Source organism: Thrips palmi, unplaced genomic scaffold, assembly GCF_012932325.1.
Source record: "Thrips palmi isolate BJ-2018 unplaced genomic scaffold, TpBJ-2018v1 HiC_scaffold_10, whole genome shotgun sequence".
NCBI classification, from domain to species: Eukaryota; Metazoa; Arthropoda; class Insecta; order Thysanoptera; family Thripidae; genus Thrips; species Thrips palmi.
In genome coordinates, this window is record NW_023144621.1 from 5,619,772 (window position 1) to 5,635,857 (window position 16,086).

The window sequence follows — 16,086 nt, forward strand, 5'->3', positions numbered from 1 at the left end:
TCAACTGGTTTTATGGGCATTCTTGTGAGGAAAATTAGCCCTGGAAATTTTCACAGCAGGAGCAGCAGGGTAGGATTGTCCACGAACTAGTATGTCACGCCCAGGTTACTTGACGTTCCCGAAATGGGTTCAAGAAAGATCTATCCATTGTGAAACTCCTCCGTAAAACCAAACACGAAAAGGGCTTGAAAAAAAGGAAGGAAGGGACTGAAAAGACTATGGCCTATTTTGTGGCTGGGGTCACTTGAACGGCTGTGGCGGCTGCGGACTGTGGTGGGCGGGAAGAGTCGTCTCGCTTCTGTTTACAATTTCAAAACTTCAAAAGAAGACGGCTGAGGTGGCGGGCGACTAGAGCAGGCCGTGTCTAAACCTGTCCTGAACGGCCACGGAAAAGACAACGTGTTCAACGGCCTGCTTCTAGACGGGCTGTTTAAACGAGTTCAAACTGCAGCCCTCTCTGTCCCCCTGAGGAAAATCGGGGTGGGTCTCTGTGTAAAATCTGCTTCCTGACAGATAAAGAACCATTCCAAACCTCAATCTCCGAAGCGCGGCTCCATTTGTGGCCGAGAAAGTGTCCGAAAATCGATGGCGCCTTACAGCTCCGGCCAGCCAGGCGGCCAGCCAGGCGGCCATCCATTCAATGATATTCCACCCCCTGGATGGCTGGCTGCCTGCCTGCCTGAGTCGCGGCGGACGCGCCCGGCAAAGCACCTATTTCGGGAGGGTCCAAATCGTGGGCGGATCAAGCTATTGAAGTAGACGGAGCCACATCCCGGCAGGCGAGTGGGAGGAGGGAGAGAGAGGGGGGGAAGGGGGGAGGCAGAGGCGGCATCGGGGGCACTGAAACAATCTTTCAAATGTGGAGGGCGGGCCTCTGTGCCTCCCTGCCTCTCTGCCCGGGGCCCTGCGGGGCGCCTCGCTGCGCGACAGAGAGAAATAAGAAGAGAGCGGGACGGAGGACTCGAAGAGAGAGGGAGGGAGAGAGAGGGAGAGCGGGAGAATGAATTGTGGTCGTACAGCGGAAAGGGAGTGGAATAATGCGTTCCACCTGGAGCAGAGCGAGCAGAGCTACAGCCACTCTCTCCCCTCTCCCTCTTTCTCTCTCTCTCCCCTTCTCTCCTCCTCCGAGTCCTTTGTGTCCTTCCCTCCCTTTTTCCCGCGCGTTTTCTCCCTCGCTGAATTTCGCAAACCGCAACGGCGCGCCGCCCGCAGCCCCGCAACGCCCCGCAACGCCACTGTAACCCTCTCGCCCCGATAATCCCCGCGAGTGTTCGACCGCTCCCCCCCCCCCCCACTTGAGCCATGCTTCTGCTACTGGCGCCGCGCCTCCGCCGCTATACCCTCGTGAACTCCCAGGGCGTATCACTCGGACTCCCCCCCCCCTCCCCCGCTGTCTCTCTCTCGCTCTCGTCTCCAGCTCTGCTAGCTCTGCTTCCCGTATTATTGATGTTTCCGCTCCCCCCACGACCCTTGCCAGCAAGCTGAGACTCCGTGCCCCGCCCCACCCCGCCCCGCCCCACCCCACCCCGCCCCGCCTCACCCCACCCCGCCCCACCCCACCCCACCCCCCCGCCTCACCCCACCCCGCCGCGCCTCCCCCTGAGCAGTGTGACTGCTCCAGTCTGTTACTGGGGTAACTTTACCCCCAAAAAATATTTTCTTGAAGGTTTCGATAGAAGTGTGCTTGGACAAGTTTCATTCTACGTACTGCTCGGCCATGCGAACTTTCATCCACCCACTTGGTCAGAACACTCCTGTTGCAAGTGTCCGCGTCCAAAGACACTCCTTTGGGAGGCCTCGAAGAACCCATCACAAACGCGTTCGAAGAGACGGTCAAGTGTTTTGGCGGCGCGCCGGTCTTCTGGCTCACTGTGAGACTGGCGTATCGCGGGACTTCCAGTGCGGCCACACTGCGCTACACTGTCCTGCTCCTCCACTGGCTCGTCCTTGAGCTGACCCCACAGGGCCCAAAGGGCCCAAAGGACGGCAAAGGGTTGGAGTGTGGTCTCAGAGAGAAGGGCTGCAAGGGAAGTCCGCGCGGATCCTTTCTGGGGAAGGGTCACTGAGAGCAGGACAAACCCGCCACTAGGAAATGATGTTTACCGCCGGCAGGGCGAGCGAATAGGCACATGTGTGCGCGCGTTTGTGTGTGTGTGTGTGTGTGTGTGTGTGTGTGTGTGTGTGTGTGTGTGAGAGAGAGAGAGAGAGAGAGAGAGAGAGAGAGAGAGAGAGAGAGAGAGAGAGTGTACGTGCCGTGCTGTGAGACGAGGGGCAAAAAAAAGTGAGACCGTGCGGGGAATAAGAGTGACTTTCGAAGCCCAAGTTTCTACTCTACAGTTTCTAGTGAGCTTCGGTGGAATTTCGGATTGACTCAACTTCGTGGGAATTTTTGCTTGCATATGTAGCAACACTGGACCAGCAGGAAAGGGCGCAGTGAACATCCGTGTATGTTTTCTTGTTGTTGTTTTATTTTTATTTCTTTGTGTCCGCAGCCAGCCTTCAATACCTAATACCCATTCCGGCTGGAGGCTCGGCAGCGGGAGAGCGGAGGATCCTGGAAGAGCTGCTGGAATTCGAAATAAAAATGGAGGGGGGCGCAACTGACCTAGACACCGTCATGTCCCTTAAGCCAGGCCGAAGCCAGGCCGAAGCCAGGCCGAAGACCAAAGGAATGGGGTCAGTGGCCCCGTCTCGTCACAGATAACATCAAACGTCGTTTTAATAAAAGGACGCTTCAAATTTAATTTGAAGCCGCGGCTAGGAGGGGTCAGGTCGTGAGTCATGGAGCATGAGAGGGAGAGAGAGAGAGAGAAAGGGAGAAAGTTCGACTGGGAGAAAGCCTAACGGGGAGGCGCGAGTTCGAATACCGAGTCTTCTTCTGCTTCTTACGGGGAGTGTTGGTTAATTTGACGGCGCTTAGGGCGTATCGAACGTGTGGCCCCACCAATGGATTGCTCTTCGAACGAGCAATTCACTGGTGGGGTCACACGTTCGAGTCCTGTTTAGCGACTCTGGAGCTCAAAACGAGTCTAGAGTTTCGGCCGCCTGCACCGATCTTCTGGTCCACTGTGCGTCGGTCCTGCACTTGCAGTGGCCCCTCCAGGTCGCCGCGATTGACGCAGTTCCTGTTTTGCTTTTTTAACCCCGGGGTCTCGGCTTCCTCGTCCCCAAATAAAGGCGGCGCATTCTTTCGGCCTCGTTTTCAAAACAAATAACCGTTCGCCTAGGCGAGGCGCTTTTCGGTTATCGCGCGCCTTGTCTAGGCTGTCGCTGCTGTGGCAAGTCGGCGGTGTGGACGCCACTTGAGTCAAACGTACAACACGGCAACGCCTGGCGTCCTGGCGGGCTGGGGGCACGGCCCGGCACGGCCCGGCACGGCCCGGCACGGCCTACATCCTTGTACCGTTCAAGTTGAACCATCGTGCGGGTCCCTGCCCTGCCACAAGGCAGCCTGGGTTGCTGCCCGTCACACCGCGCACGCACACACGTGTGCACATACACACACACACACTCACTCACTCACACACGCGCACACACACTTGAACAACAAACATCGAGCTCGCACAAGGGACACGCACTCCACATCCTTGCCCGTGCACTTGAACCCCAACTCGGTCCGCAAATACCTCGCCATTGGCAGAAAGTCCTTTGTGGTCCCACGCCCTGCCACTCCGCGGCGGGGCGGTCGCGACAAACCGAGTCCGCGCGGCGGCGGCGCGTCGCTCCGTCTCTCTCGCACCGCCCCGCCAGGCCGGACGGCCCCGTGAGTGCGAGAGAGACGGAGCGCGGCGCCCGGAGGCAGCCCGCGGGCCGAGAGGTATCGCGGCAGTCATCTGGGGAGGCGTCCGGGAAGGCGCGTCGTCGGCGTGCCCCCGCGCACCGCCAGCGCACCGCCAGCGCACCGCCACCGGGAGCGACGCTGCGCGACGACGGCCACCTCGGCCAGTCCCAGCGTCGCGCCCAAATCCGTCTTCCTGGTGTGTGAATGCACGTGTGTGAGTGTGTGTGCGTGTGAGTTGACGGGGCGGGGCGGGGCGGGGCGCGGCGGGGCGGGGCGTGCTCGAGGTGTCTTAAGGGCCGCGCACCTCGGTTCGGTGATCAGTAGTCATCCGGAGCCAGCTGGCGGTAGGACCAGCTGGACGGGTAGTGCGGCACCACGGATACCTTCCCATCAGCTGATCCCAGTGATTCCCCAGCCACCAGGTGAGTGCCCTGTCTACGTCGCACAGTGGGCTAGAAGACCGGTCGAGGCGGCCAATATCCCGGACGCGTTTTGAGCTCCAGAGTCGCTAAACAGGACTCGAACCGAACGTGTGACCCCACCAATGGATTCCTCGTTCGAAGAGCAATTAATTGGTGGGGTCACTCGTTCGGTTCGAGTCCTGTTTAGCGACTCTGGAGCTCAAAACGCGTCTAGGGTTTTGGCCGCCGGCCAAAAGCCCCTGCGGTGTAGGCACCACGCCGACACGGCTGCCCGGCGTGTTGCCTACTCGCCATTGCACGGCGCTCCGACCGGCCGCCTTCGCTTCCTTCGCTCCGCCGAGCGATTCTGAAGAGTCGCGACGCCGCTCTGGCGTCTCTCTCGCACTCACGGCCCCACGGCCCTACGGCGTGCCCCTTGAGTGCGACAGAGACAGGACGACCAAGCTACCCTTCGGAATGACGCTGCCCGGAGGGAAAAGGCCACCGGTGGCCCGGGGTTCAAAAACTCACCCCGATTTTATTTTTTATTTTTTTTTGGGGGGGGGGCGGCACTTGATCGAACGCTTTTTCTTAAAGCTCGTGCAGAATCAACTAATGCATTTATAAAAATGAAGAAGGGAAAAAAAGGCGTTTTAGAAGATAATATTTGTTTGTGTAAACATATCCGCATGCCGGCCGCCCATAGGTCCGCCCGTAGGTCAGGGAGTACCCTTGGTCTGGTGAACAGGCTCAAAGAGAAAGAGAGATAAAAGACTTGTCGGCCTGTCAGCGCTGTGAAGCGTGGCAGAGCGTGGCCGGAGCAAGCGAGATGAAGCGAGACCACGCCACTGCCCTCTCTCTCACTTCCCCCTGTCCAGCCGCCCGGGTCTTTTCTTTTTACGGGGTGTGAAAAAGGACCACTTATCAACGCGACATTCATTCTGCACAGTTAAACAAAATAATATGTATTCCTTGTTAGAAAAAAATAACCTCCGATTCTTTTGAAAAACTCCACCGTTTCTATTTTGTATGGGTTGCCGGCAGGTAGAGTACAATTATTTTATTTTTTTAAACAGAGCCTTAAAATATATTTTTGCCGTAATTTTTTCCCATCTTTTTTTAACGGTGTTGTTGTTTAGCGTTGTGTCTGCGTCACGCAGCACACTATTCACAGCGCTCTCTCCTCGCTTCCAGGCGTCGCCGGACATGGACAACGCGGGGGTGTACGCGGGCGCCAACCCGCTGCAGAAGCGCGACGCCACGGAGACGGTCAAGGAGTTCTTCCACAAGATGCGGTGGGGCTCGCGCGAGACCGTCCTGGACGTGGGCTGCGGCCCCGGAGACGTCACCGCCAAGGTCCTGTTCCCCAAGTACGTCCACCTAGGATCGCTAAACGTGACTCGAATCGAACGTGTGACCCCCACCAATGGATTGCTCCGAACGAGGAGTCCATTGGTGGGGTCACACGTTCGGTTCGAGTCCTGTTTAGCGACCCTGGAGCTCAAAACGCGTCCGGGATTTTGACCGCCTCCACCGGTCTTCTGGCCCACTGTGAGTAGCAGTTGTTATTTGGACGCTTGGACGTTGCAGGCTGCCCGTGGACGCCTCCTGCGTCGGCGTCGACCTGTCCGACAGGATGGTGCACCACGCGTCCACGAACCACGGCCACCCCCGGCTCTCCTTCTTCCAGTTCGACATCAGCACCAAGGATACGCACCACCTGGACCGCGTGCTGCAGCTCTACCCCGCCACCAAGGTCGTCTCCTTCTACTGCCTGCACTGGGTGCTGGACCAGAGGTAACGACCCACAGTGGGCTAGGCGGTCATAATTGCGGACGCGTTTTGAGCTCCAGAGTCGCTAAATGCGACTGAAACCCAACGTGTGCCCCACCAATGGATTGCTCTCCGAACGAGGAATCCATTAGTGGGGTCACACGTTCGGTTTGAGTCCCATTTAGCGACTCTGGAGCTCAAAACGCGTCTGGAATTTCGTCTACTAGCATCGCGAAACTGTGACCGTGTTGTTGTCGTTCCCCAGTGGCGCGGTGAAGAACATCTACCGCCTGCTCGCGCCCGGCGGGGAGACTCTGCTCGTGCTGCTGGCGCGCAGCCCCGTGTTCGAGCTGTACGAGAAGATGGCCGTGATCCCCGAGTGGAGCGAGTACATGCGGGTACGAATCACTCAAAGTCGGCCCTCCTTGGGCCTTTCAGGCGCGTCGCTACTCCCGGCCCGAGAGCCTCCATGCTTTGCCTGCTGGGGCTCGGCCGGCTCGGCGCCGCGCGCGAACGGGGTAGTGACTGCCGTCGGTCTCTCTCGCACTCAAGGAGCGAGCGTTGCAAGGTGTGACGGTTTGCCGGTTTTCAGGACAGCGACCGGTTCATCTCCCCGTACCAGCACGTGGTGGACCCTCGCGCCGTGTTCCACGACCTGCTGACGGCCGAGGGGCTGGAGGTGCTGCACTGCAGCTGCCGGGAGCAGACCTTCGACTTCAGCTCCCTGGACAGCCTCAGAGGTGCGGCGCGGTGGGCTCGCTGTCGAAACTCTAGACGCGTTTTGGGCTCCAGAGTCGCTAAATGGGACTCGAACGGAGCGTGTGACGCCACTTTACGATAGTGACGCCACTTTACGATAGCTCTCCGAACGAGGAATCCATTGGTGGGGTCACACGTTCGGTTCGAGTCCTGCTAAGCGATTCTGGAGCTCAAAACGCGTCTAGAGTTTTGGCCCACTGTGCGCGGCTCGCAGCAACCACCCAGTGGCCAACCCAGAGGCTAACGGAACGACCCTTCGTTTTTGACCCCCGTGTAGAGTCCGTGAAGGCCGTGAACCCCTTCCTGGACCGCATCCCGGAGGACCTCAGGGAGAAGTTCATCGACGAGTGCATGGCGACGGCGGCCGGGCTGTGCGACGTGGACAAGGAGCGCCACACCGTCAGGACGAGGTACAGCCTGCTGGTGGCGCACGCACGGAAGCCCTGGCAGAAGAACGGCCAGTTCAGTCCGTAGGCCCAACGCACTGCAAGGCACGGCAAGGCACTGCAAGGCACCGCACATCCAAAGTCTCAACTTCCAGATTCGTTCCTCGCCCTGGGTGGATATTTATATTTTATTACTGTTATGATTGTTGTTGTTAATGAATAAAAATTGAGAAAATGGCGTTCACCTTGGTCCTTGTCGAATTTTGTCCCTTCTCGTGGTTTGCACTTCCCTCTCCTCCACCAGCGCGCGCTGTCGGTGGCATAAATCGGAACTACGGTGGTATGAGAAGTTGCTGCTGCGCCAAGAGACTTGTTGTTTTACGGCGAAGGTTTAGGTTCGGCACACATTTCTTTTTGTCGGTCTGTACATCTTGCTGTTTAGGGCTGAATTTAATGCTACATGGTATGTCGACTGTTTAAATCATCTGTCAAATAACTCGTCTATGTGCCCTAGAGGTGTTAGCGTTTTGAAAGACGTATTGAAAAATCTTAAATGTAGAAGACCAATCATGCCTTTCTATGCTGTTGCTAGAGGAAGGGAGGTAGGAGTTTATCAGTCATGGTAAGGGAAACCACATTACTGGATACATTTTGCTTCCCTCTCGCTTTGCTTGGATCGTCGTTCGTCAAGTATTGTACTTTGTGAAGGCAACAGCTTTGATAGCAGTTTGCCCTATTTCAGGGTTATCACTATTCTTTCTATCATTCGCTGACGCTGCTTTGATTGCAGGAATATATGTCAAGAATTGACTGCCAACTTTAAGGGAGCTAAGTTCAAGAGGTTTGAAGACAAAGAAAGTGCATGGAACTTTGTGAAGCAGTTCCGGAATAAATCTGTCAAGCCGTCGGACTCTGAAGAGGGTGCCCCGCTGGCCAAACAAAGCAAGATGGAAATCGAAGTGAAACCTGAAGACGCCTCCAGTAATACATTCGACTTTGCTGCCTTCAACTTACGACTGACCAATTTGGAAAATACTTATCAAGAAAAGGTACAAACTATATTATTTTGCCATTGCTTCATCTGAATACTGCTTGTCTATCAATAATTTTTTGATGCCCTCAGATTCGATCTCTCGAGGAAAGATTGAGAGCATTGGAGAATAATAGAGCACATACAGGCGGCGAGAAGAAAGAAGAAAATGTTAAAAAAACAGAGTCTGACTCCAGCTCATCTAAAGCAGGTGATTCTGGGATGAGTGCCACCAAACGCAAGCTATTAGACTCAGCAACTAAACTAATCAAACCTAATTCAAGGTATTAAACTTACTTTCACTCATTTTAGTGCACCAGTGATAGCTAAATCATTTTCTCAACTGTAAAACTGCCTTTTTTAACTCCCCGCACAGAAATTACTCTACATCTTCTCTGAAGAGACTTCGTTCAGAAGAGGACCCTGCCCTGAATTCAGACTCAAGTTCCTTCGATGGTGATGTATGTTGCTTTTCTAGAAATATATCTATTTAGGACATTATAGGTTGATAAATTATCTTACTTGTTTTTCTTCTGTTAAAGACATCTTCAAACCAGGCTCCTCCCTTCAAAGTTGACTCTGATGGCTTTGTCATAGTATACACTGACGGTGCATGCCCCAAAAATGGTTTTAATGCTACTAAAGCCGGAATTGGGGTCTGGTTCAATGACCAACATCCATTGTAATTGTCCATCAGTTTTAATTACTTTTATATTGGTAGATGCTTGCCAGAAAATGTTAAGCTTTTTTTCTTTATCTTTTTTGGGACAGGAATGTGTCAAAAGGTGTTACTGGACGTTTCACAAACAATTCTGCTGAGATTGAAGCTGCAACAGTTGCTGTGCAGACTGCAGCTCACGCTGGTGAGTGGTAGTTTTGGGAGTGGCAATCTAGTAACATCAAATAGAAAGGACCTGACCCCTCTCTCCTTTGACTAGGCATCAGCAAGTTATGCATTATGACAGACTCTCAATTCTTGATTAGTTGCATGACACAATGGCTTGATGGATGGAAGAGAAAGAATTGGAAGACTGTGAAGAATGAACCTGTTATTGTTAAGGATGAAATTTTGGCTCTTGAACAAGCTTGCAGAGACTTGGATGAAGTTAAATGGGCAAGTTCAAATGACAATCTGTTTTAATGGACTTCACATTTTCTGTGGGTTGCTTGTAAACCAGTTTGAATTTTCAGGTTCATGTCAGAGGCCATGAGGGAGTTTATGGGAATGAGAGAGCTGATGAGCTTGCAAGAAATGGTGCTGCAATGTAATGGAAGTAGGAACAATTAAATAAAAATTTAAGGTCCTTCCTTTTTGGCATAATTTGACGAGTACGTAAGTTTATTTCTTTTGTTTTGTCAATAGTGATGTAAGTTCATTAAAGAATTGATACTGAAACAACAAATTGTGTGTTCTTTCATGGTTATCCTTCTCTAACACAAGGAAGTAGGTAAACAGGAATGACACAATTTTAGGGCTTGAGAGATTTGTTTATTTACTCATGGCTTTAATCACAGATTTAGCTTAGTAGACCCCTGTGTTACAAAAATACATGACTTGTTCAGCTGTGTAAGGCTTTAACACTTTTCTCAGCGAACATGGATGAACACAAAGTCAACACAAATGAGAGATGTTCTTAAAACTGAAACAAAGATCACCATACATATAAATATTACCAAGACTGGTCGTATATACACACAAACCCGTGCACACACAAAACACTCATACAGAGATTTTTAATTTTTTTAAAAATGTTCAATAAAATGCATCAGATGATTTCTGACATGCTTTTGAAAAGAACGGAATAAGAAAGTTGAAGCAATTCAGATGGACTCACAGTAAGCTATAGGACAGTACAAAGGACAACACATTCATAACTCAAATGAGACTCCAGGACACAAGGCAGATTTTAATTCAAGGAGTTATGAAGTAAAAATTTGTCATCAATGACAAGAGACAGAAAGGGCACACTCAGATGAAGTAAGACTAAATATCCCAAACACATAGAATGTTCACCCTACAGGAATGCAGGTTATCAAAAAAATTGTAAAACACTGAATTTTGCCCGCCTTTTTCATTGTGTCTCAGGCTAACAGTTGGGGATGTCTGCTTTGAGACTATTACTTAACACTGCCACATATTCAACCTCTTTGCTTTGACACTGAGGCATATCAAGCTTCTTTTGATGAAAAGTAAAACATTATGAAATAAGCCAGGGATAGTGAGAATGGTCATACAAAATTTGGCAGGAAAGTTCCATTAATAGTTCTTAGCAATCCAAGAAATTAGCTGCCATGAGCAGTTCTAGGGCAATCTCTGGAGCAATATTGAATTCAGGAATTTCTGTTGAGCTGTTTGTGTAACGTATCTTGTAGGTGAAGTACATGCAGACTTTTTGAAGAACATGTGACCTGTAAAACAAAATCAATTAGTTAAAAATTTTCAGAAACAAATGACATTACTAAAATTCTGACACACATTAGCAAAAGTAAGACCATTTTTACTTACGGAATTTCCCTGAAATTGACCTCATTTGTCTCATTTTCAGCAAATTGACCAGGTCCACTGAGCATAGCTTTGATGGTTCCAGAAGTGAGAGCATGCTCTCTCTTTACAATAAATTCATGTCCGTCTGACGATATAAGCTTCACATACATGGCATTAGGGCCCTCGCATCCGCCATAAATTTTCTCGTCCATTTCTTCAACCTGCAATTTTTGAGATACAAAGATTGTTTACACATAAGAAAAAGAAAACCTTAAGTATATGAAAGATGACAGGAGTTGAAAATATTGGAAACGTGTAGTATGAGGGTAATGAATGGGGGCATTAACCATCATGTCAGCAGTTGCATCAGAGAGCTTGTCTTCTCCCGATGACAACTTATGAGAGCCACTTTGGGCAGCACCAGAATCACCACTCTGACGTGGGGCTGCCAGCTCGTCTTCCTTTTGCTCTGGTTCAGCTTGGCTAACATCAAGGGACTGTGCTGTGGACTTGATGTCCTCACCACCAACCAAAACTTCCGAGGCATGCAGGGAACCCGATATGAGAGGGGGAGCCAGGGGGTCGGGAGGAGGGCCAAGGGGGTCACCCCGGTCACCACTGTCGGGGCTGACGTCAACATTGTCTTGCCCCAAGAGAGCAGTCTCTAGATTTATGGACAGGTTAACATCTTGAGCATCATCGACTTGGGCATCATTGGGAACAAGTGATAGGGTGTCCTACAATATAGAAATCAACCAGAAACAGGGTATTCATTTCCATTGGAGGGTAATCAACACGTTCACAGGCATGAATTGATAACTAGCCCAATTGTTAAGAAGTTTTGTACAGGCTTTGGAGAGTTACCTTTGATTCATCCATGATGATTAAAGCGCTAATGTGTAACACCTGCTGAAACAAAATGTAAATTTGGAAGCTGATTAGGGGTTAATGTTATGTTGGTGGCCTGCAGTAGCATAGCACTCACATAGAAACAAAGCAAATGATATAACATTTGGCTCTCAAGTATGACAGAACGCAAGGCCGACTAATTTGACTGCAATTCAATGATTTAATACAGCAAAAAATTAAGCAGAAAGGTGACAAAAACAATGTAGGCAAGATCTTGGACTCAAGACGTAGGATCACAAGCACAACAGAGTTACGATTTCATGAGGTTGAGCAGAATATCGTAATGTTGGATTAAGAAGCTGAGATCATGAGAAACAAATTTATAACTTTCACGACAATGCGGATGCAAAAACAAGTACATGATTTTGCATATTCATTGACAGACTGTGTCAAGACTGAAATGAGTCAAGTGACAAAGCACGCGGCCCGGGTACAGAAAACACAGCACAGGGTTGCAGAATCCGTCAAAGGAAATGAAGACTGACAAAGAAAAACGACAGTGCAGTAATTTGAAAATTCGTACTTGGTGCAGACAGAGCACATAACCAAAAAACCGACTAGTAGGACAGAATGGTAGGATCAATGATAGATTTCACGGCAATTTTTAACAGCCATTTCACCAAAATTCTCACAAAAGGATCAGGCAGGAGGATCAAAATTAAATTCAAACAAGTGTAAAAGCAGTAAATCGCCCTCAAAAGACCAACTTACAGCAAAACGTACCGATTTAAGACTTAGCTGTCTAGTGTTGCAGGGAGTTTGTTGATAAAGCGCAGGCTTAAGCCTACAACGAAAAAAACAAATGTGATACAGAAGGCTTTCAGGAGCGAAAAAAAAGTCGAATGAAAGAAGGGGCTTCAGCACTCGCCCATTACTGAGTTTGGACTAAGCAGCATTAACACTGCCCAATAAATTCATGATTGACGTAATGTGAGGTGATGTGTTGTGCTTTAATTGTTGTCATGTTGGCAGCGAATCGTCCCTTTGAAATCTAGCCAACTGCTGCGAATGAATTCCACGAACTCCTTTCACACTTTTCTTAGCACTTGTTCACGTCCAAAAACTGCAAGGAATTTTCATTAAAATATTTTATCAAATGATGATGTTGTATTAGAACGCAATTTAATTACTGCCATTATTGAGTTTTGCTTGTAGTGGCAGCAGATCCTCCTGGATCCAGATTCATATTGCAGTTCGTTGAAATGGGCGTGAAGCGAGACTAGTTGCAAGAAAGGGGCGTTTTGCTTTTCATACCTTAATCTGTTGTCTGTTGTGTTGTGACGAATGGATGAATTTTGGATGATATTGTGAATTTATTTATTCAGTAGTCGTCTTATCATTTCTTCAACGACTTGAATTGATTGCCAGCAGCTCAAGATCATACGCCGGAATTTTTTGACTTCGCTGTTTGTTTCCATTGTGCATTGACTTTTTAAGCAAAGGATGTAAAGACTCTTGTCATCCTTTCGGCTGCTGAATTAAGTGACGGAGCGGTTCCAAAATGAGTTGTCACACCAAAGTCGTTTGCACCGCTGTGGGCCTCCTGACCTTCGTACTTCTAGTCCAGTGTAGTGAATTCAAAGGTGAGTTTTGGCAGGACAGGGTCTTCGTGCCTAAGTGCATCCTTTAGTCATAGAGAGATGGATGTATGACCGAGTCGACAGCATACGAATAGGTTAGGTTCCGAAAGTGACTCTAACATCACTAATCCAGGATTTATAATAGGCTTTCATTCTTGCTAAAACAACTTTGTGATTTTTCAAATCATGTACCGAACGAAACTCTTTTTTCTTTCTGTATTGTTCAGTTAATGTTGGTGTCAGTTTACTTATCACACGATATCTTAATTCTTTTATCCGAACATTTTTGTTTGTCACCGCTCAAGTTGTCCATTGACCACTAACTGCAATTGGTTCTCTTCCAGCTCGACCATGCTTCTCTGCAGTACTCGATCAATGTGTTGTTGGAGAAACTTGTGAAATACAACACCCTGCTAATTCAACCGAAGGTGGCTCTCCAAATGGATTATGTGTCTGTCTTAAGAACCACAAGAGAAATAAGGATGGTTACTGCATCCCTCTAAAACCTCATCCTCAGCTACCTACACCCGCTCAAGTCAACTCCGACACCAAGTCGTCGTCTTCTTGTGAGTTCATCACTTTATTTTATTTTTACTGTTCGTACTTTAAATTTTTAAAACACAGTTTTTTTTTTTTTTTCAGCGGCTGGGATTACAGCTGGAATTCTTGTTCCTCTTCTCTTTGTTGGGTTAGCAGTGCTGGTTGTTTTAGGTCGCCGTAATGGATGGCTTGATCGCTTGAGACAGCCAAGAATCCGGCACTACGATACGGCTCTTGTTGGTGGTGACTTAGATGATGATCCTCCGATTGCATAAAATATCTTTGACTCGTGTCAATCTATGTGTGGTATCATGCATATTTCATAGGGTTCATGAAGTCAAATCTATATTATTGAGTGATATAAAGCCTAAATACACTGAAATACTTTGAGATCTTATCACCATGATCTTCTCTAGTCCAGGATTTACTCTGGACCTATGATAGTCATTTCACTGTTCAAGTTTTAAACTTGCATGTCTTCAGTGATTTTAAGGCATTTAAATACCAACCTGTGACAGATGGCAACCCCGTTTGTCATTAAAGATATCTTTTATTATTGTTTTCTGACATACTCCTGACAAGTGCATAGTTATTGAAGAAAGCATAGTGTGATAATCATTGTGTAGTATAAAATTTATGTGGTCTCCCAAATCTGAATCTTTACACATTGTACAGTAACAAAGTGTAGGTCTTCCCCAGATTGTTATTGTTTGTACATTTCATGCATGAAGATAGATGCAACTACTTTAATACTCCCAGTTTCTTGGGTTTTGTAACTGTAGTTAGCAGGGTATAACCTTAAGTGTACATAAAATTTCCTTAGTTCATTCGACACTGTTTTGTATGGCCTTCAGATTTCTCCCTATAATAAACTCTAAAGGTTTTGATCGATGAACCATCCACTAGATTGGGACGAATCGTGATTTGTGTAAAGTTTCCTGATTTCCATTGTTCTGTTCATGCGTAGATTGATTGTACATATTGATAATTATTTATATATGAAGATAAATCTTTCCTAGTCAAATAGTATTTGCACTATCTGCTTTTGCATGTCAGAAAATATTTACAGATGGTGGTATTATGTTCTTATTTGTGATCTTGGAATATATTTGCAAACAAAAATAATTCCTTTGAGGTACTTGGAGTAAACTTGAAGTAATTGTTGTTGTTGCGCTGGTGTTTTAACCTCCTACTACAAGTGATTTTAATTTTGTTAGGTTGTGTTTATGTTAGCTATGAATTACATAATGGGGTTGTTCTTTTTTTTTCTTTTTTTTTTTTTTTTAGACAACTGTTGTGAGAATTGTATTCCAAAGCAATGTTGGTCAAGTATCCCTCAATGGCATAAGAGTCAAAACTTGAGGGTCCAGCAGCTGGAGGGGCTATGGGCTGTGCTGTTGTCATTCCATATTGTTTTCAAATTTGAAATGTTTGCTAACTTGCCCCTAATCTGGGAATGTTTAGTTCCAACTTGTCAGAATAACATTGGCATTTCATGAGGGGGTTTTGTGTAGTTCCTTGGTCACCATCTAGAGGTACAGTTGTTGTACATCTTGTAGTCGTACTGTTTTAGTGTCAGTGCCGCATTTCACACGCTTGTCATTCTGTTACACAAGCTAATGGCACAAATTAAGACATGAATCTTTGAGTATTGTCATGTACAACCGACTGAATAATTTGTTAATGTTACTATTAAATGGCTTGTATGTTTGAGGGTTTTTTGTTTGTGAACTGATCTCAAAGAAGGTGGAGAAAATGAAGATGGTGAGGGTATATGTCGTCTCTTTGAGAAGTTAGAAATTTGAACTAAAGGTTGTTGTTAGACTTTTAATGTAATTACGCATAATTAGAGGGTCATCTTTCTCACACACAAATTTTCAGATTGTGGCTCGTCTTGGGTGATAATTGTGGTTTTGCTAATCTCTTGACATGCTCGCTTTTTTTAGGAATTCTGTTTGTCTTGCCCATTTAATTCATTGATTATCATCTGCATATCAGTAAATGTTACCTGCTCCTGTGCTAGCAACTTTTAAGTGGCTCTGGTGTAGAGAGAATGAAACTCAATTTGACTTGTGCTTGTTATTTCGGAGGGATTACTATTAGTACCATTATGACGTTTGCTTTATTCCTGACCTGTGTCATATTTGATATTTCTACAAGAAAAATATTATGTATTGTGAATTTTATGTATTTTTAACTGCATGCACGATATTATGCATGGATAAAATTTAGACCTAAAGTGCTTATGAAGGACCTGCAACTTGAACCATGCTCTGTGGCTATTCATGTTTTTTATAAAACTTTACAGTCTCATTTATTATTGTTACATAATTTGAAACTTTTTTCTTTTTTTTGTAAATTTTAAATAAAGGCAAATTTAACTGGAATTTTGTAGACAGTCTTTGGCCACTGCCCCATTTATTCAGCTGCGTACTCGTAGCG

At 47.6% G+C, this 16,086-nt stretch overlaps 4 protein-coding genes across 10 annotated transcripts; 3 read left to right on the forward strand and 1 right to left on the reverse strand.

Annotated features, from left to right (window-relative positions):
• The first annotated feature begins 4,069 nt into the window (after positions 1-4,069).
• On the forward strand, positions 4,070-7,342 carry LOC117648235 (juvenile hormone acid O-methyltransferase). The gene is made up of 6 exons (XM_034390623.1): positions 4,070-4,203; positions 5,377-5,552; positions 5,773-5,979; positions 6,221-6,353; positions 6,548-6,695; positions 6,992-7,342. The coding sequence occupies exons 2-6, from the start codon at positions 5,389-5,391 to the stop codon at positions 7,186-7,188; spliced, it is 849 nt and encodes a 282-aa protein (XP_034246514.1). The 5' UTR covers positions 4,070-4,203; positions 5,377-5,388; the 3' UTR covers positions 7,189-7,342.
• Positions 7,343-7,433: 91 nt separating this feature from the next.
• LOC117648211 (ribonuclease H1) lies at positions 7,434-9,462 on the forward strand. Of its 4 annotated transcripts, none has more exons than XM_034390597.1 (8): positions 7,434-7,563; positions 7,891-8,149; positions 8,224-8,414; positions 8,507-8,591; positions 8,673-8,812; positions 8,902-8,993; positions 9,069-9,244; positions 9,322-9,462. In XM_034390597.1, the coding sequence occupies exons 2-8, from the start codon at positions 8,048-8,050 to the stop codon at positions 9,397-9,399; spliced, it is 864 nt and encodes a 287-aa protein (XP_034246488.1). In that variant the 5' UTR covers positions 7,434-7,563; positions 7,891-8,047; the 3' UTR covers positions 9,400-9,462. The 4 variants fall into 4 exon arrangements, with proteins under 4 accessions (XP_034246488.1, XP_034246494.1, XP_034246501.1 ...); XM_034390603.1 differs by having other exon boundaries at positions 7,445-7,520; XM_034390610.1 differs by having other exon boundaries at positions 7,450-7,496.
• Positions 9,463-9,597: 135 nt separating this feature from the next.
• LOC117648246 (elongin-C) lies at positions 9,598-12,463 on the reverse strand. 4 transcript variants are annotated; one of them, XM_034390666.1, is made up of 4 exons: positions 12,236-12,463; positions 11,480-11,521; positions 10,637-10,836; positions 9,598-10,539 (listed from the first exon to the last, which is right to left on the reverse strand). In XM_034390666.1, exons 2-4 carry the CDS (start codon positions 11,492-11,494, stop codon positions 10,398-10,400), a joined length of 357 nt encoding a protein of 118 aa, XP_034246557.1. In that variant the 5' UTR covers positions 11,495-11,521; positions 12,236-12,463; the 3' UTR covers positions 9,598-10,397. The 4 variants fall into 4 exon arrangements, with proteins under 4 accessions (XP_034246557.1, XP_034246548.1, XP_034246540.1 ...); XM_034390657.1 differs by having other exon boundaries at positions 11,480-11,524; positions 12,248-12,462; XM_034390649.1 differs by having other exon boundaries at positions 12,248-12,459.
• A 288-nt stretch (positions 12,464-12,751) lies between these two features.
• LOC117648237 lies at positions 12,752-16,031 on the forward strand. The gene is made up of 3 exons (XM_034390638.1): positions 12,752-13,107; positions 13,449-13,670; positions 13,747-16,031. Exons 1-3 carry the CDS (start codon positions 13,026-13,028, stop codon positions 13,917-13,919), a joined length of 477 nt encoding a protein of 158 aa, XP_034246529.1. The 5' UTR covers positions 12,752-13,025; the 3' UTR covers positions 13,920-16,031.
• Positions 16,032-16,086: the final 55 nt, after the last annotated feature.